Here is a 21,225-nt window from a genome sequence, read left to right as displayed (position 1 = left end):
TTTGAGCTGCTTACAGGGAAATATTTAATGAGATCCATTTCTGCAGCAGAACCAAAATGGGCTCAATGGGTGAATGTGAATTATTGTTCATGTCTTTAGGTGTGACGATAGCATTGTGGTTAGGTTTCTTTCCCAAGAGTTTGAAATATTTATAGATTAAATAATATGGTGTTGGGGATTAGTTTCCAAATAATCGAAGGTAAGCAGGGGGCGGGAGATAGGGATGAAAACACATTGACCGTGAGTTGATCATTATTGAATACATGCTGAGCGTGTATTGAGGTGTTGGGTCTTTATATTATTGTATTTCTCCTCATGTATGGATTTGAAATTTTCAATAATAGAAGTTAAAAACCAAAATATGAAACTTAGTTCCATTTTATATACAGGATGAGAGACTCATATTATGAATTGGTTGACTTAAGGTTAGCTTCCCTCTGTGAAAAATGAAGCTGGGCATGAAAGTCAAGTGTTGCTCTTCGCTAACATTTATCTGGGCAGGGCTCGTTACATCTGACCAAATAGAAGCGGTGTGAATCAGCTTTGCTCTGCCATGTAGTTATTGACAGGTGGTGTGAAAAATTCAAATGACATATGGTGGTAATTATTAAACAATAAACAATAGCAGTTTATCAGGAACCGAACAGAAAAGAACTACTTTTAGTTTCTGGTGATGCGTCTAAATTGTCCTTTGTTATATAATTGGTATTTTAACATCGTGATTGGTGTGCTCTGCTAAGTATGGAAGTTTAGAACTTAAGGAAGTTTTGTTTCCAACTTTCTGCTTCTCCCTAATGTTCTTTTTTTTTCTTAATTAAAGTAGATTTACAATATTATATTAGTTTTAGGTGTATAACATAGTGATTCAATATTTTTATAAATTACACTGAACTTCAGAAAGTTTTAAACTCTGGCTTAATGTTAACTATCATTCCTCAGAATAAAACTTGAATATATTAAATTAAACAATCCATTGAGGGGATGAACTTTGAAGCAAGCGTGGAACTGAACATCATAACTTAGAATTTGTATCACGGATGTTTTAAGAGGTTGTAAGTCAAAGAAAATTTCATGAGGTTCTGTTTTTTACCAAGTATAAATTATCAAAAGCTTACTCAGGCTCTGGGCTACCCACCAGGGATACAAAAATACATATGATGCCTCTGCTGAAGGAGCTTTTGTTTCAGTTCTGACATTAGACAGCTGGCAGCGAAAAGTAGTAAAGAGAGGTATAAAATTTTGTGGTAGGGGCACAGTAGAAGCTTTGATTAATTCTGATCAGGGATGCAAGGATGGTTTCACTGAGGAAGTGATATTTGAGCTGGGCGTTGAGGGATAAATAGGTGGTAAATGGGAAGAAGGACAGGCCGTCCTAAAGGTAACACCATGAATGAAAGCAGAGAAGAAAGAACACAATATGAAATGCAATAGAATGTCACCCAGGGACTAGGTTGCAAGGTTAGGTCATATGGTAAAAATTGAGTGTATATTCCTAAATTCCTGATGCATGTAACAAGATGGTCTCATTTTGAAAGGCAAGTAAGGTAAGAACTCAGAGTGTCCAAGTGTACAAAGGATTCATGTCCCCTAACTCCAGCGAGTTAAGAAAGGGACAGATGGGTTAAATTATTTAAGCCCATTATTTAAATTATTTTTCTTTTGTTCTCAGTTATTTTATGCTGTTATTTTATTGTATTCTTGCTAAGTACAAATAGCTGGATCCTCAGTTTTATATTATATAACACAACTGACTCTACTGTCTAGCAAGGTATGAAGAGGATGGGAAACCATGTGCGAAAGAGAGGAGGTTGGAAGAGCCAGCATTTAGGGGGATGTGGCTTAAGTTCTCCAGGTCAAATTAGAAACTGATGTTGACAAGTTCAATATGGCAAAAAGAGTGAGGGAAAGATTAGTCTTGTGTCCTTTTCCAAAATTTGTGCATATATGTTGCCTAAAGAGGGCAAAATCCCATGGATTTTCAATCACATATACATGATTTAAAGACACTTCCCACAAAACTTTGGTTCTCAACAGATGAAAATAAATGTTGATTAGCCCAATTTGAAGAAAAAATGGAAAGGAATTGACTTTACTTTCTTAACATTTTCTAGATAGCCTGAAATTTCTATGTGGTACATATTACCTTCAGAATTAGAAAATATTAAAGCCATTCTAATTATGGAAAAATTTCATTTATCCTACACATATTTCAAATCCTACCATTTGCCAAACACTCTACTAGGTATTTGAGACCAGCAGTGAAAAGGTAGACATTTCAGTCCCTGCTCTTATGAAGCTTTCAATCCAGGGAGGCAGATACCAGTCACACAGCCGCAGTGGTGAGTACTGTGGTGATGTTCGGGCTGCTGTGAGGATCCGACCTATTCTGAGGGTCAGAGGATGATTCCCTGAGGAATGACTTTGAAGCTGCCGTCTGAAGAATGAGTCTGGGTCAGCTTGGGCGCTCAGGGCTCACAGATCTACTCAAGAACTGAGAATGTGTTTTGAAATGGTTCACAGCGATAATCTGAATTTTTAAAATATATATAATCTGGATTATCTGAGTGAGCCCCTCCTGACCAAATACTGCCACGTGATTTCATTACTCGCATTGTCTTTTTCTTGCTTTTGTTGTTAAAGTGTTACTTTATTTCTTGGGTTTTTGTGGTATTTATGGAATTGGTAGTTTTGTTTTTTATTTAAATTTTTATTTTATATTGGAGCATAGTTGATTTACAATGTTGTGTGAGTTTCAGGTGTACAGCAAAGTGATTCAGTTATACATACACATGTATCTATTCTTTTTCAAATTCTTTTCCCACATAGGTTATTACAGAATATTGAGCAGAGTTCCCTGTGCTATGCAGTAGGCCCTTGTTGGTTAAATACAGAGGGCAAGGGTAAGGGGGAGGGATAGATTGGGAGTGTGGGATTGACATGTTCACATTGTCTTTTTGTTTGTAATCACCTTGCAACAAGATCTAGGTTGGACTAATCTAGTTAGAATCCTGTTACAGTAACTTCCTAGGTAGGAGTTGATGGTGGTAGAGAGTAGTAGTAGCAGTGTAGACAGAAGTAACTGGATTCCAGAGGAATTCAGGAGATTGACAGGGTGTATAGCCACATTGGTTATAGAGGGGATGGGTAAAGGGTGACACCACAATTTTGGCTTAAGTAACTCAATGAGGGCTAAAGCCATTTACTGAATTAAGGAGATGGTGGTTAACAGAATGAGCTCTGGATAAACCTGGTATATGTTCACATCCTGGGTCTGTCACTCTGACTGTATGACTCTGGGTGGATTACCTACTCACTCTAAACTCTTCTGCAAAATTTGAGGATGAACACAATAGTATGTCCCTGGAGTTATGACGGTTAATAATAAGAGTGGCAGTAGTTGTGGCAGTTCCTATTACATTTAATAGGAATAGGCTTGGGGAAAATATAAATTTGGTTTTGGAGGTGCCTCATAAATATCCAAGAGGAGGTGCCATGCAGGCGTGTGTGTGTGTGTGTGTGTGTGTGTGTGTGTCTGTCTGTCTGTCTAGGAGCATTTCAAAAGAAAACAAAAGAAGATAGACTTGGCTGGAAAACCAAACTGAAGAAAAGAATCACAAGCATGACTTTGAACGTGTGCTCTTTTGTTTCATGAGCTCAGGCTGGTAGTGAGATCAAAGTTCACAGAGAAATCAAGAAAATTGTTATTTCGGGACCACAGTTTCTAGCTTAGGCAGGCACACTGTAAAGGTGTGTCACTCTTCATATCCAAAGACCATAAATGTGACCGCTGCATTCAAGAGCAGCAGGGGTAACATTCTAAGTATTGGTTCCTTGGTACAAGGGGCATGTAAATAACAGAGAAGTCCCCGGGTTATACAGTTAGCATCTGAAAACTTCAGTCTCAGCGTAGCATTTGTTTCAAAGGATGAGCGCATTCTTGGCAGCTCCGAGGTTGTTGAGGACCCAGGCTTTAAGGGGAAAAGTCAGAGCTTTAAGGACAAAAACAATTGAGCTTTGACTTCACTGTCATTTGTCTTGTTCTGCGGAGAAAGAAACAAATCACAGTGGATCATGATAAAAATGCATATTAGCATTTTGTTGGTATTACAGATTGCTTCGGTTCTGCATGTTATAGTGTTCGCTTGAAAAGGCTTCCAAAGCCACCCTGTGTTAGTCTCAATGTGAGATATCGTCTCCTTTATTGCCTAACATCCTAATAATTTTATTTTCAGGGGCCTAATGTTCTCATTTTTTTTTTCTGTTGCGTGTCTAATGCTGCTGCTAAAACGAACATCTTGGCAGTAAACAAGCCCAAAACAATTATCATGGCACAATGCGCTGAATAATTATGCCTATGGGTATAAATATCACAAAGCAAGTGTGAAAAGCAGCCCTGCCCTATCGGTGCTTGTAAATCGGTGTATCCAGCAGGAATACTCTGGGGACTGCTGAAGGGAGGGCCACGCCTGCTGTCAGTTTTCTTGGAAAGGGAACTGATCAAGCATCCCCCGTTCTCAGCACCTAATATTCTGTAAAGTGCCTTGGCAGATCCAAAGCAGGTCAAATGCACACAATCATTGCACTCTTAGAGCTTATGCTTTAAAGTGAGAGGCAGTAAAATCATGGGAGAATATCTAAAATGAAACAGACACACATTAAGGAACAAGTCATAGGAAGAGGCCAGGCATAGGAAACTGCGAGTGCCAGTACCCTGGGGTGGGAACAGTGTTGGCCTATTTCTGGAACAGAAAGCTTGATGAACAAGAGGGAGATGGTCAGAGTTGAGGTTGGAGAGGTAGGAGAGGTCCAGATTAGGAACTTTTATGGGCCTTGGGATGTGTTTGGGATTTTATTCTTATTGCAGTGGGCCGTGATTAGAAGGCTCAAAGCAGGAGAGTGATTCAAACAGTTATGATTATTCCTGAGACCTTTCGGCATCACTGCTACAGAGCAGTAGAATGGCTACCTGCTGCCCCTCAACACCCTTCTCCTTGGGATGGATTATTTGGGACTTCGGTTGCCTTTCCAGGCAGACTGATTTTCCCAGTATCCTAGGTGAGGAAGGGATAGTTTGCCCCAGGGCCTCACACTACTTGGGACCATTCCTAACCCTCCCAGTTAGAGAAGTAGGGTAATATTTGTGTCCATATTTATATTTTCCATCCTGATGGAAGGGGCAACTTGAGGTAAGGTCGAAGAGACAGTGAGTTACTAGCTGGAGCCGTGTGAGAGTTGCTTTTCAAAAATGAACATGAAAATCTTTTATATAGTCTCCTCTGGTGTTTTAAACATAACAAGCCCAGTGATATATCTTAGGAAACTTGATGACATTGACTGAAGCTAAAGGGGAATATTCTTATCAAGTAAAAATCTATAATGAGCACTGCTCTCTCTTTAGCAACATGGTTGTTAAGTGACCCAAGTCATTGTAACTGGGTGATGAATCACAAACACTCACCAAGGACGCTCCATGTTGGGTGCCTAATAGATCAATTAAGTGTGTGCTTAGGACACAAGCAAAGTGGGCCATAAGCATTTTTTTTTTTTTATAGTTTTACATTTCAACAAGAATTGACATGATTCCCCATGCCAGAAGAGAAAAAGATTTTTAGGGATTTTCTTATTGTTTTGTGGTTTGGAATCATTTTTAATATCAATTATATGTGGGCAGGGATAAGGGCGCCATCTTCTTTTCCAGTTTTGGGCTTCTTGATCTGGTTCTGTGGACACTCTCCCTCCTTTGCATCGGGCTTTACTTATTGTCTGAATGAGTTTACAAGCTCATGCTTCAGACCCTTTCTTCGAAGGACAATTTCTGCAAAATCCTGGGAGGTTAAACATAAGCTTTGTGTAGCCCAAAGGAGGGTAAGCAAGGGGCTGGGAAGAGTGGGGTCCTCAACTATCTCTGAGTTGGGGCAGTTTGAAACCTCAGAGTTGGGGCTTCTGTTGCCAGGGTGCTATTGTTATCATTAAAGTGGGCGAGGGGACAAAATTTTAAACATTTCATGCACAGCCTGGTAACTGTCATTCAGCCACACACAATCATAAATGACCTGCAGTCATCACGTCTACTGAGAGCAGAAATGGATCATCAAAAGTTATTCAGAATTGTTTGTAGATTTAAAAAAAAAAAAAAAAAAACAAGTACAAAAGGGAATTAGAGAACAAAAGAGGCAGTTTCCAAACTTGTCTGCACATTGGAGTCATCTGGGGACCTTTTAAAGATTGCACCACCCAATCTATGCCCCAGACCATCTGAATTACAGTCTCTGGAGGCCGTCACAGGCATCAGTACTGTTAATGCTCCCCAGGGAATCCCAGTGAGCAGCAGGCCTGGGAACTGCCGCCCTGCAGAACAGCCTCATTGAAGCACGTGGCACAAGGTGGGACTCGAAGAAACCAGGTTTCTAAATTCTACAGATTAAGGGGAATTAGTTTAAAACTGGAAAACACCATTCTGATTAAAAACTGATTTTGAACATTGTCAATGGACATGTTATATATATATATATATATATATATATATATATGTTTATAGAGACTCCAGAAATCACATGTATATTTACTCATTAACCTAAAATATTTGCCAAAAACTTGGTATTTGTGGAGCACCTGCTATATGCTTCACCCTAGACTCTTCACCCTCACATTGGGGGTCCCAGGACAAGAATGCAGGTGGAAGGCCATGTCTTGCCATCATGTTCCAGGTGAGATCTCAGTCAGGAAGAGTTGGGCAGAATAATCGGGAAGGTCCATCTGACCTCCTGGGATTTTTCTTCTTGGATTTGTTTCTCTAGTACCATCTGAGTGCCATGCTAAGGATACTCGCTCATAGAAACGTGAATCCTAAAACCAACAAGTGTGGCTCAGATTCGAGTTCCCCTCCATGTGTACACCTTGGGCATTCCTAAAGGTGTTCAGGCCCCGACACCGAAGATTCAGCTTCACCTTTTCCCCCGCTGAGAGTGGAACACAAATAGGTATTTTTGAACTAACTTGAAAGGGTTAAAGTTTTTTAGACCATCATCCTTGAAAAAAGTTCTTAAGTGTTTTCTCTAAGAATACTACGAAAATCTTTTATTTTAAATTCCTAGAATCAAAAGTAGCCAATGTGAACATTTTAGAATATTTTCTTTTAATCACAATTTAATCGCATTTTATATACGCATGTATTAACACATACATATGAAAACTAGAGATCATACTGCATATGATTTTCATATGATTTTTTCACTTTTCATTAAATTGTGAGGATTCTCCCATGTTATTAAATAGAAGAGGTGATCTTAATGTATGAATAACATTCTACCATACAGATACACATTTTAACTATGTATTTGTTTCTTTTTTGCCATTAAAAACAGTATGTTTTTAAATTGGTTGACAATGTATTTATTTAAAGATAAAGATAGATAACTGGAAAAGTAAATTTATGAGGATAAACAATCATTTAAAAATATTTATATGTATGGTCAAATTTTCTATAACGATTTCACCAATTTACACTCCAACCAGCCACTTACAAGAGCGTTGCTTTTATTTTATTTTTGGCAGCACAGTGGTTTATCTTCTTTTTTACATGTATTTGATAGTTTAATTATATAAGCTTCAGGTATACAGCATTATAGTTTAACATCTGTATACAGTACAAAATGATCACTACCACAAGTCTAGTTATCATCCATCACCGTACAGTTGGCCCCCTTCATCCACTTCGCCTACCCCCTTCCCCTCTGATAACCACTAATCTGTTCTCTGTATCAAGGAGTTTTTTTTTATTTTGTTTTGTCTGTTTGTTGTTCTTTTTAGATTCCACATATGAATGAAATCATACAGCATTAGTCTTTCTCTATCTGACTTATTTCACTTAGCATCACACCTTCAAGGTCCATCCACGTTCTAATTAGTATAAAGTTTGAAGATTATTCTCAGTAGGAGACAGTGTATGAAGTTAGGGGTGTCTGAGTTCAAAGAAGTCAGAGGCAATTAACACAATCTTAAATACAGTAAGTTATAACAGTCTAATTTTCACAATCACAGAATTTCTAAGGAGTTATTTGCTTGCAAGAAATGTCAAATAATGTGTGACTTGAATAACAAATGTTTACTCATTTAATAAAAACCGAATAGTTTACTCTTCAAAAAAAAAAAAAGGTCCATCCATGTTGTCCCAAATAGTAGGATTTCACTCTTTTTCATGGTTGAGAGATATTCCATTGTGTGTGTGTGTGTGTGTGTGTGTGTGTGTGTACACACCACATCTTCTTTACCCATTCATCTATTGATGGACACTTAGATTGCTTCCGTTTTGCATGTATCTTTTCAAAATAGTGTTTTCGTGTTCTTCAGGTAAATACCCAGAAGTGGAATAGCTGGGTCATATGGTAGTTCTATTCTTGATTTTTTGAGGAATCTCCATACTGTTTTCCATAGTGGCTCCACCAGTTTATAGTCCCATCAACAGTGTTCAAGGGTTTCCTTTCCTCCACATCCTCTCCAACACTTGTTACTCCTGTCTTTTTCCTGATAACCATTCTGACAGGTGTGAGGTGATACCTCACTGTGGTTTTGATTTGCATTTCCCTGAGGATTAGTGATGATGAACATCTTTTCATGTGCCTGTTGGCCATCTGTATGTCTTCTTTGGAAAAATGTCTATTCAGATCCTCTCCCCATTTTTTTTTTTTTTTTTTTTTTTGTTGTACGCAGGCCTCTCACTGCTGTGGCCTCTCCCATTGCGGAGCACAGGCCCTGGACGCGCAGGCCCAACGGCCATGGCTCACGGGCCCAGCCGCTCCGCGGCACGTGGGATCCCCCCAGACCGGGGCACAAACCCGCGCCCCCTGCATCGGCAGGTGGACTCCCAACCACTGTGCCACCAGGGAAGCCCATCTCCCCATTTTTTAATTGAGTTGTTTTGTTGTTGTTGAGTTGTATGTGTTCTTTATATAGCTTGGCTATTATGCCTTGTCAAGTGTATGATTTGCAAACATCTTCTCCCACTCAGTAGGTGGTCTTTTCGTTTTGATTTTATTGCATTCTTTGTTTTAAAGTCTGCTTGGTCTGATATGAGTATAGTTACTTGAGCTTTCTTTTCATTTCCATTTACGTGGAATATCCTTTTTCGTCCCTTCACCTTCAGTCTCTGTGTGTACTTACTTCTGAAGTGAATCTCTTGTAGGTAACATATAGGGTCTTGTTCTTTTATCCATTCAGCCACTCTATGCCTTTTGATTTGATAGTTTAAACGTTTTCTCTTTTAATTTAATTTGTTAGTTTGAACATGTCCAAACCCACAGAGAATTTGAAAAAAATATATAATGAATACTCATATACTCCCACCTGCCCTCATCAACTGTTACCCCTTGCAGTACCCACTGCATTTCTTTTACATACATGCATTTCTCTTACATTTGTCAAATCATCTGAAAGTGGGTTGCAGATGTCATGACACATCATTCCAAAAACTATGGCATACATATCTCTTGTTTTAATTTTGTATTCATTGGATTATAAGCACAGTGGAACATTTCATGCATGTTTTCATAAGTCATTTGTATTTGTATTTTTTCTGTGAACTGTCCATATCCTTTGCCTACTTCTCCATTGATGATGTAGCACTTTCATCGTCAACATCTATGATGCATGTGAGTGAAAGCTGCATCAAATGCTACCCAAATACCACTCAAACCTCTTAACAAGGTGCTAGGCCCAGTACATACGGATAGCCAATGGTGTGTAAGAAATTTTCCTTGTGATTTAAGGTATGGCCTTGGCTATTGCTATTTCTGTCAGAAGAGAAGGCTTATATTCATCTCATTGACTGTAAACATTCTATTCATGGCCACGGACTATGGAAAGAAGTGATTGAGGTTGAATGGGTAAGCACTGTTAAGCACACTATAGCTAGTAGGAGCAGAGAGAGTGTCTTGTCCTGTCAGTTAAATTGGCTTTTTGCCGTTTAGATGAAGCCCCCTAGGACAGGGGTCCCCAACCCCTGGTCCGTGGCCTGTTAGGAACCGGGCTGCACAGCAGGCGGTGAGCAGCGGGCGAGCGAGGGAAGCTTCATCTCTATTTACAGCCACTCCCCATCGCTCACGTTACCGCCTGAACAAACCCTATCACCCCCTCCAACCCCGTCCGTGGGAAAATTGTCTTCCATGAAACCAGTCCCTGGTGCCAAAAAGGTTGGGGACCACTGCCCTAGGACACTGTATACTGTATTCGAAGATAAGTTTTACCAAATAAAACCACTGTCTCGAGGGCCACTATCTTGATATGTTTGCAGTTGGGATTTCTGCAAAAGAACTCTTTGCTATCCAGCTCCTGAGTCTGCACACCTTTGCTGAACAACTGTCCTGGGACCACCTGAGTCAGATGGGGTGGCGGGGGAGGCCTCTGGGTTTGCTGCATTTCAGCCGTCCTCTCCAAAGCAGGGTTTGTATTTCTTTCTTCCTCAGTAAATTGTTAGAATATGTACCTGCGCTGAGTTTGCCAGCAGATAAATCACACCCAGCAGATTCCCAGCCCGGCAGTTACAGGTGGAAGAAGCTTTTGAGTTTCAGGCCCTGAGCTTTGCACAGCCATTTCCCCCTCCTAAGTTCCAGGGCACAACTACTTGTCTTGTGGCTCTCTTTTTATTAGTGTAATATGTAATCCCAGAAATGGTGTGGTATTAAATGTCGCACAGAGTTTGTTCAAGGGCTCGTCCTGATTCAAGTTACAGACATGAGCAGTGCCTCAGGGAAGCAGGTCCCCTGTCTCCTCGTCCCCTCTGTCTGCCCGTTTCCCATCCGCCCATTCCCCTTCTCTCTCTTTCCTTTCCCCTTCCTTGTTTCTGTTTCTTCCTGCCCCCAAGACAAGATTTGCAGGTATTGCCCCCATAGTTTCCAGAAGCTCTGTCTTATATCTTGCAAAACACATTTCTTCCACAGAATCATGAAATAAGATAACAGAAGGAGAGTGCAGAGATCAGGCAGGTTTCACAGTTCTTAGGCCAGTTATTAAGCTCTAACAAAATCAGAGGACTCTGACAAAAACAGCTCCAAACATGCCAACAAAGCCCCATTCCAGGGACAAAAGCGATCAAATGTGCTTATGATGTGTGTTCAAGTTGGCCTCTCTACCGTCTCAGAATCTCCACACCTATAACCACGAATGAACCTAGAGAGCTGCTTCCTTTGTTCAGAGGGAATAAAAGCATCTGTCTTTGGAGGCAGCGCTGTGAACAGACCTATCCATGGCCAAGCCAGGCTTCCCCTGTGCGACTCTGAGACTTAGTGAGGTAGCTTTTGGGAAATGCATCCAGCTCTGCGAAAATCTGTTGCCCTGTTTGCCTTAGTTAAGACCTTTAGAGGCTTCTGTTAGCACTTGGCTATCTATTATCATTCTCCTATGGTCTCCTCAAATTTTAACTTAAACTGATATTTATTTATGGGATTATATACATGTTATACTTAAATATTCATTACAGAAATTTTATGGAGTATGAAACACCACAAAGAAGAAAACAAAATCCCAATCCCATAATTCTGAAATAACCACTGTTCATAATTTGATGTCTTTGTTTCTAACATTTTATATGCTTAAAATTACATCTTTTTCTTTACCAAAACGCGATCATTCTGCACATACTGTTTCATAGCTTTGTCTTTCTCATTTAACGTTGTACTATAAGCATTTTTCCATTTCATTAAGTATTCCTTTATAACATAATTATATCGGTTACAGAATATTCCGTCTTCTGAGTAGGTCATTGTTTATTCATCAGTATCCTATTTGTAAACATCATCTAGGATATTTCAAGTAGTATGCTACTATAAATAATATTTAAATGAACATCCTTATGGCTAAATCTTCCAAATCCCTGAAGTTCTTCCGTAGGACAAAAGGTTGGAAATAGAGTCATAGTCTCAGTAGGTATGTACATTTTGATACATGTGGTAACATTACCCACTAAATACAATATGCCAATTTATATTCCGTCCCCAGCTCCCCAACTAGATTATGAGTTCTTTGAGGCCCACGAATATGTGTCCCAACAGTGGGGACAGTGTTGGGCATACAGTACAAACCTGTGCTTTAGTTTCTTCATCTGTGAAATAGACATAATAATACCTACTTTGAAAAAAAATAGAATTTATCACATAGGGTTTATTTCATGAGGATTATGCGTTAGCACATTAAAACCTGAGCCCAGTTCCTGACACATAAAGCTCAATAAATATTAGCCTAGTGTAAGAATTCTACTATATGGGGATTCTTCTGTATGAGGTATTGAAAGGATTAAGTAAAACGATGTATATAACGTGTTTGGGCCAGTGCTCAACACATACTAATTACTCAATAAAGAGCAGTTATGGGGACTTCCCTGGCGGTCCAGTGGTTAAGACTTCGCCTTCCAATGCAGGGGGTACGGGTTTGATCCCTGGTTGGGGAGCTAAGATCCCACATGCCTTGCAGCCAAAAAGCCAAAACATAAAAAACAAAAGCAATATTGTAACAAATTCAATAAAGCCTTTAAAAATGGTCCACATCAAAAAAATCTTTAAAAAAAGAGCAGTTATTGAGAACCAGACAAGTCTGTTTTAGGGGCACGTAGGCAACAAAGAGGAGGGTTGAAAGTGTAAGTATGTTGGAATCAGGATACAGCCTGAAGGACATGTTCTTCTCTAGGGAAACTCAGGTTGGGAGATGAGGAACATAGAAAGGCAGACCAGGCAGTGGAGGGGTTCGGAACTCAGGCAGACAGACAGCAAATGGGGCACCAAGAGGGCAATGACTCATTTTGAGCAAAACATCCACCCCAGCCAGGAAGTTACTAGTGACAAACTTCCTGTGATATAAGGGATCAGCCTCTAAGTCTGGCCAGGCTGTGACCTAAAAGTAAAAATAAATGAGTTGATCCCCATGTCTTACTCGGATAACAATATGACAGAACCGATATGCCCATTGCTAGAGGAAAGACAGATGGTCCCTCCGTGTTCAAGTTCAGCTTCCTTTCAGGGATAGAGGAGCTAATTCTGTGTCTGCTACAGGCTGCGAATCTATTATTCAAGATAATTAGGCATCCAGGCATTGTGAGCAAGGTTTGCGGCTGTCTAGCAGCCTTGACTACCCAACGCTTGACCAAATTGTTCTCAAGTCTGGAGCTTTTATTACTTTAGAAAAACCAGGACAAAGAGCATTGCTTATAACAGTGAATTAATTACCTGACTTTTCTTTTTCAGGTGTTAAGTGTCCATGGTTTCTGTTGAGAGTACATTTGAAATGCTTTTCTATTACCATCTACTTTAAAATGAGCAAAACATGCTGGTAGATTACAGATGAGCTTTAGGTAGAATCTACTTTTCATTTATGTTTTGTGTAGGTCACGTGAAAGTAAATGCCAGAGCAGCACACACATCCTGAAATATACTGTGGTCTGTCTGGGAAAGCAAAGTCAAGACCATTCAAAAGCTCTGAAATAATTTTGACTGTAAAACAAGTTTTCCTTTTTAATCTACCCTCACTGGCATCATGCAGAAGTCCTCAGCGTGAGGCCCTGAACCTGACTCTCCCTGAGAAGCAATCTTGGCTCTCTTTGCATATTTGACATGGATCTAATTATTGTGGTTTTTCTATAGATCATTCCAGAAACACACAACCAAGGCTCAGGCGGAGCTCTTTGGTGGGGGTAGAAGAGGAAGGGGCGCAGGCAAAGCTTATGATCACTTGCCATGGCCTTATTGTAAACGTCCACCTGTAACTTTGTTCACACAGTGAGAGCACCTAGGCCTCTGTCATCTTTAATAACTCAACCACCATTATGTGATCCTGCCTCTAAATCACTGGAATATTTTAAAAGTAAGATATATGGAGCGGAAAGTAAGGATATTTATCTAACTTTGCATACCAAAGATAAACTTTTGAGTTGGCAGTCACGATAAAAATGAAAAAAAAAAAAGCATTGGTTATAGCTTTTCTGAATGAGACACCAGTGGAGATCTTTTCACACTGCTGTATGACAGCAGAAGGCTTCTGGACTTCTGAGGTTTAAGGGGCAAGCAGAAGTCACATTGATGCTTGGAATATGAATGAGTAAAGCCTTAGATATAGTATTAAATTGAAAGTACTCTGACTTTGCTTTGCTTAAGAAAAAGTGGCTAAACTTTTCTGCATGAATGTATACATTCCCCTCCTCCTATCCCCACATAGCCTGTATATACATATTTCTGTGATAATCAAATTTAAGATGAAAAATCCATAAAGGGTAAGGCTGAGCAAAAGTAACTATAGGGCAAGTCAAATTAAATTACGATTCATTCAACAGCCGTTAAAATAACCCATCAGGGCTAAGCTATTGGGGTGGTAAGTGGTGCATCTTTACATCACCAGTGAACTGCTTGGAGCTTTGCCCTGCGGGCTTCGTTTCTATTGGGAATCACGCAGGAAGAAAGAAGCACAGACGGGAGCCTCTTCATTCCATTGTTGGGGAAGATTCTTAGAAAGGAAGGTGTAACCTGAAGATGGAGTGATTTCTGTGCTGGGACCCAGACTTTGGCAGAAGGTTCTGGCAGAATAGACCTACTTAAGCACGCTTTGTACGTGCGTGATGCGCCATCTAGTGGTTAAGTGACCCTAACATTAATGAAAAGGAAAATGGTCTTTTCTGGCCCCTTATGCTTCCAAACTCTCCACCACTTGATTGGAGCAGCAGGAGGTTTGATGCTGTAGGCTATTTTGGGGGAAGAAAAAAAATCTATTTTCTTAGAAGCCATATATTGACCCCAAACTAGTGGGGAGGAGGGGTAGAAACACTGATATTATAGTAATTATGCAAGCCAGAGGTTGCATATTGGCAGTGTTTGCCCCAGAGTACTTTTTTCCATTTTAGTTTATTGAGGTATAATGCGCACAGTGTCGTACACAAATCTTCGTGATACATTTTTACATTTGTAAAATTTTGCATGTGTATAATCTGCATAATCGCTACCTGAATCAGGATAGAGAGTGTTTTCAGCATGCCAGCAGCCTCCCTCCTGTCCTGTCCCCTCAATCCTCCCTCAGAGATACCACCCGTCAGAGCCCTGTCACCGTAGATTTGTAATGACATCATTAACGTATGTACTCCTAACCCTAACCTCTGGGAAAGGATAAAATCCTGTAATCACCATTTTAATAGTTTGCCCAAAAGGGGACAGTTTTCTCATCAGAAACATTCTGTGGCTAAACAAAGGCGCCATTTCCTGGGTTTGCTGTTTTTCAGAATCCAAGTGGCATAATGTCTCTCTCCTCAATCTCAATTCCTCACATATTGTTTTCCTTACCAAGCTTCTTACTGAGAGATATAGCTCTTTGGTGCACTGATTGTTTTTTCTCAATTGTCTCTGCAGGCAGCCAAGTCAATTTTCAAAGAAATCCCATTACTTTCGAGTGGCATTTCAGAGGTGCCGCTAATTGTCATGGCAAAGCCTGTAAATTCTGATGCAGTGTTTCAGAAATTAATGTGAATATCATGTCACCAGCGACTGCATGACACTCTGTTCATAATAAGCCAAGCAAACTGTAATGGTGAGAAAGGTTCTCAAACTTATAATTCAGCAAAGGCTAATTTATAATGTGTAGCATCACGCAGTCGTGGTTGCCATTTCTACAGGACCTCTTTCTGTTCAAATGAAACTGAATTCCCTCTGCAGGTCAACATGTTTTAATATGTCAAGAAGCAGAGCTGGTTCTGAAATAAAATCATTGTGATTATTCCCGAGTTGTCTTGTGCATATCTATTTTATTTGATTACTGAACAAACACACAGTCAATCAGCCATCAGGTCCAGCGAGCACATTACTTCGCAGTGTTTTGCAAGGTGCTGGAGATAGAAAAGCATAAGGTATGTAAGTCCTCCCTTGCTGTCGTGGAGTTCACCTTTGTTTAGACCTGTTGTCCCGTGGCCTGCAGACTGTGTATAAAGACATGGCTGCCTCTTGGGATAACAAACAAGGCAGGAATATAGGCATTATCCTAACTTATTCCTTTTTAAATTACTTGTATTTTGTCCTAATTATTTGTCATGGATTTGGAAAAGAGAAGAATATAAAGAAGAAAATACAAAATTCCCTAATCCACCAAAGAAAGAAAGTCTATAATGACTTTAATTCCTTCCAATGAATTATAATTCTCTTACTTTTTCTGTGTGTATTTTATGGAATTGAGATATTATGATTTTTCTCTATCATAAGAAACTCTTGAAACATGTTTAATATTGTGAGTGACTTTATAATTTCTGGAATATCTTAATAGTTTTTTAACCACTACCTGTTATTGGAGATTTTGATTGTTTGCTGTTTTTGAAACAGTTACAGAGATTTAATGCCTATTATTTGAAATGAACTCTGACTTTTTACCATACTTAACAGCCAGAACTACTACAGTAGGGTTAAATAATAATGGTGATGCTGGTTGTTCATGGTTTGTTCCTAATTATAAAGTCAGTAACTCTGGTATTTGTTAAGTATTATGACTACTGCTGAGTTGAGCTGGATAAAAATCATATTAAGTGCTTTAAGTTCCAAGTTTTAAACATCAGCAGTGGAGAATTGAACATTGCCAAATGTCTTTCAGTGCAGGTGGAATAATTAGGTTTGTTCCAATTTGGCCTGTGGATGTGTGATAATTATATTAATAGATTTCCTAATGTTGGTCCCCCTCCACCAGAATGAATACTACTATATCATAGAGTAATATAATTTTAATGAATTGTCAAATTCAGCTCCATACTATTGATTTTAGGATTTTAAATCCATGTGTATTGAGCATTGTTCTTGAGAGATAACTAATATGGCAGGGTTAGAGACACACTCTGTTTGTCTCATTCTGGTCTATGAATGCAGGTTGCTGAAACTGGGCATGGAGAACCTGTTTATGTCTATTATTCATTCTCCGTTTTTTCCTTACCTCTTATCCCACCTCAAATCAATGTGTTTTTTTTTTTCCTTTTGTGAATTCACTAAGTACTTTTCTTAACCTCTCTCAAAGCATTCATCACACTCTTATATTAAAATTTTCTGTAGATGTGCCTTCTGTTCTTGTATGAGTGGTCTGTGTCTTACATTCAAGAGTTTTCCATCCCTCCCCCTTAGTCACTGAGTATTGTCCACCTAACCTCTCCTGAGGGTCCCGGCAAAGCACTGCAGGGACAGTTGGTGGAAATACGCTTCGATGAGTTTTGTCAGTCCACTTAGATCTCCAAACCAGCCCATCACTAAGCTGAGGAGGAAAGCAAGGAAGTGAGAGTAATTGCAAAATTTTGTGGCTACCGTGCTTCTGTGTGGCAGCAGTATGAGTCCAAAAGGCATGAATCAACTTCCAAAGGCTTAGGGGCAGATACAGCAAGGATGAGAGCCAAGCCCTGAAACCAGCCATCCTGTATCTGCCCCAGGTGGCTGCTCCATCCTGGTCCTGATGGTGGATAACAGAGGGAACCAATTACTTCAAACACTTTCGCCTGCCTCAAGTACATACTCTTAAAACTAAGTATATTCATTATATTCTAATAATTTAAAAAAAAATCCTTCCAACACTCATCTCAAGACATCACTTCAATATGATGCCTTTCAGTTGCCAGTTCTTTCCCAGGGGAAGGCTTACAAAATTCAGGACCCAGTACAGGCTCCCCTACTAGACTATAAACCACTTGAGGACCGGCATTAGGTCTTAAGTATATTCTAACTCACTGTGCTAAGCATATAGTTTAAACTTAATTAGTGTGTCTGGAATTAATTACTCTTTTTTTTCCCCTTGCAATGTAATATTATTAAATGGTATTCCTCACACGTATTTAAAGGCCCAAAGCAACTTCAAGGATGATACAGGCCTTTTAACCAGTAGTGAGAAATAGAATCAATTGAAAACGTAATGAAAATTAACGGGAGAAATGACAACAAAAGTGAATGGGAGCACAAGTACACTATTCAAGCTAGAATCCAAAGGAATGTTATGCCACCAGGGGAATCGTTCCGGTGATGACTCTTCTAGGTACGTTGTCAGCCTTCAGACCGTCCTTGCAGGGAGTAATCAGTGGATATCATTGACTTCGTGCTTCTTTGCAGTAACTAGAGTTCCTTTGAAGGCAGAGTGAAAAGCTGTGTTCAATGATTACTTTCTCCTTTTCCTTAGGGTGTTAAATACCACATTATTTGAAAGTTGGGAGATTGTTGGACCTTACCCTTCCTGGTGGGTTTTTAACCTACTGCTGTTGGTAATACAAGGCTTGAACTGCTTCTGGTCTTACTTGATCGTAAAAATAGCTTGCAAAGCTATTTCAAAAGGCAAGGTAAGATAAAACTCACCCTTTCTAATATGTCCCAGAAAATTATGGTTTTGTGTTCTTCTAATCAACAAGAACATTATTTATTATTTAGAATATCATCAAAACTGTTTTTTCTCCTTCAAGGTTTAGCATAACCTCTTTGAAACACAATACAAACTTTCATTTTCTTCTGTTTAGTTGATTTTTTTACATGTAGCATCGCTTTGCTACATGTAAAATGATCTGCATTTATAATTTTAGATTCAATGGAGGTATATTATTTGTTGTGTTCCTACTCTCCCTTTCTCTGTCTCCCTTGGTCCTCCTCTGATTATACTTATACCAGACAGAAATTTAATAATTCTTTTATTTTATGAGAAAGGGTTGCTTGATGCAGTATGACCATTTATGACTTTGTCAGTAAAAATTTAGTTAAATCCCTTTGGTTAAAAATGGGCTCACGAAGCTGATTTGAATAAAGCTTCCCAGGCCTCAAGCCCTCTGTGTAGAGCAGTGACTTTTCTGGAACGTTCTCTGTGACATTTTCTTACTTTCATTGTTCGTTCTCTTCCTTCTGCCAACCTGGAAGTCTGGGAAGTGGAACCCTTTACATGTAAGTTTCTCACGCCTCTCTCTCTATGCCAGTCCTGGGTCCCACGTTAGCCCGTTGGAGGGGCACTCTGATGCTTTTGTTTCTATGCATATTGTTCTGTCTAATCTGTTGGCACTGCCTGGAGGCTCTAACCAAGGTGTGGCTCCCACCAGCTGTGAGGGATGCTAGGGACAGCTCAGTTAGTGACCTTTTGTGTGAGCTTTCATTCTGCTAAATTTTGCATGATCCAACGGAGGAGATAGATTTCTTTAACTGGTGTTCAACATGTCAGCTAAAAAACAGAAACGGACCAAAGGGAAGTAGGAGAAACAGAGCTAAGTTGGGGAGAGGATCAGCGCGGTCCGGAAGGGAGGCCAGAGCATCGGCTCTTTGCCAGGGCTGCCCTGGGCAGCGGGGCAGCACGTGACCGCTTTGTGAGACCCTTCCGCCGGGGCTCGGGACATCTCGTCACGTACTATGAAGCCAATTCTCGGCACCAGCTCCTATGTAAATACAAAATATTTTTAGCAATGAATTGTTTAAAAGCAAGAATTCATTTTTTCTCTGTGACCTCGTACTCTTTAAAATGAGCATGTATTTCTATTTTTAAAAACGCTCCTGTCCTCATTTGGATACAAATTAAATCAATGTGCACAATACTGTCAATATGATAATGGTAACTGAAGATGCAAGGAGGCTGTAGATTAGATGATTTGTCACCTTATTGCATGGCTATTTCCACCAGATACGCTGTCTTCTCTCTAGTTTACTTCTTCAACTTTATTAGGAGACAGTCAATTTTATTCCAGATCTCAGGCTTCAAAATATCTTAACTGCCTTTGCTGTTCACCTAGGGCAGTAAGATTCATCTTGGCCATGAGTTATGGACTCTATTTTCCTGTGGGTTATTTTGAGATATTCTAAATTGTTCTTTCCTTTGGAGGTAACATAAGTATAGATTTTTTTCCCAAATGCAATTAAAAAAATCTTACTAAGCATGCAAATGTAAATTAATCGCTCTCTGAAACTGGAGTTTTCTTTCCTATTAGCTTAATTTATGACTAATGGATTTCCAAACATAGTGGAGCTCTTATTCTAATGCTGTCTTTGTGATCCATTTTTTTTTTTAAGTTAAAGTATCCTTGTAATCTAGTCATTTTGGTGTTTCAGTATCTAAGTCTTCTTGGAGATGGTCCTTGTGAGTCTCATCTCATCTCAAGGGCCATTGGAGTGAGGTCCATTTTTACATATTTACTCAGTCATCTCTGCTTAGGCTGGAGCAGCAGTGTTCAGCTCAGGACTTTCTCCTGTCCCCACCTCACCCCACCCCACCTGACGAAGGTGACGTTCTCCTGCAGTGATGGTGGCTTCTCAAATTGGGAGGGCAGTGGATTCCAGGGTTCTCCGGTTGGGGGTAGCAGTGACAGAGAGGATGAGATGTGGAACCCAGTTCATTCTGAAAAGCCTCCCAGGAGATTCTGCCAACTTCCCAAGCCACCTCTTAGAGAATCATAAGGGACTAGACTGGGAAACTTTCTATGAAGCCAAGCAAGCCACCAGGTCCCTATTGCTACCACCACCCCCCTTAGACAATAAGTAAACAGCACGCAGTTACTCAAAGGTCTTAAGGCCTGTGGGGTAAAAATGTTTACCATGATGTAGACATAGAGTAGGAGGTTCAAACTCTTTCAGTTTTATAAGCAGTAGAGTATTTCTGTAATTTCTTCCTACATTACCTCCTTGTGAGACAGTATGATTTTTTTTCATCCTTTATGATAACATATAGATTTATATCCTGGTGCCTTACTCATGACTTGTAGAGTCTGAATGGAAGGGGGAAGAACCCTGGAATGATGGGAGCCAATTCATGATGATCGAGCCAGTAGATTTTTCTTGGGAAATACTTTCAACTAGACCTCACCCAGCAAGTGCCCCAATGTGGTATACAAAACAAAATTTCTGCTTAATTCTAGCAGACAGAAAAATTAAGTCATCAAAGAATGCATTAAAAAGCCAAATAAGGGCTTCCCTGGTGGCGCAGTGGTTGAGACTTCGCCTGCCGATGCAGGGGACGCCGATTCGTGCCCCGGTCCGGGAGGATTCCACGTGCCGCGGAGCGGCTGGGCCCGTGAGCCATGGCCGCTGAGCCTGCGCGTCCGGAGCCTGTGCTCCGCAGCGGGAGAGGCCACGACAGTGAGAGGCCCGCGTACTGCAAAAAAAAAAAAAAAAAAAAAAAAGCCAAATAAGAATGATGTTTTGGTGAACAGAGCTAGTGAATATCTCCATTAGTGTAGTTAATTAAGAGCTGACTTTAAATGATTCTCAGAGAGAATGTGATCATCCGAGA

The 21,225-nt window shown here is 40.0% G+C and overlaps 1 protein-coding gene across 3 annotated transcripts in view; it reads left to right on the top strand.

Moving 5' to 3' along the window:
* CERS6 (ceramide synthase 6) overlaps window positions 1–21,225 on the top strand; it is a 328,740-nt gene that overhangs the window by 301,557 nt on the left and 5,958 nt on the right. Inside the window, exon 9 of one of the 3 annotated variants that reach the window (XM_032636504.1) lies at window positions 18,154–18,310. The exons of 1 other annotated variant lie outside the window; for it this stretch is intronic. In XM_032636504.1, the coding sequence (XP_032492395.1) occupies window positions 18,154–18,310 (157 nt within the window). Of the gene's footprint in view, window positions 1–13,369; window positions 14,001–18,153; window positions 18,311–21,225 lie in introns of those variants that run through there. One more of the 3 variants, XM_032636506.1, reaches the window with a different exon arrangement.

Source organism: Phocoena sinus, chromosome 7 (genome assembly GCF_008692025.1).
Source record: "Phocoena sinus isolate mPhoSin1 chromosome 7, mPhoSin1.pri, whole genome shotgun sequence".
Taxonomy (NCBI): domain Eukaryota; kingdom Metazoa; phylum Chordata; class Mammalia; order Artiodactyla; family Phocoenidae; genus Phocoena; species Phocoena sinus.
The sequence above is the reverse complement of the archived record's forward strand: the minus strand, read 5'-3'. Positions and strand labels throughout refer to the sequence as shown.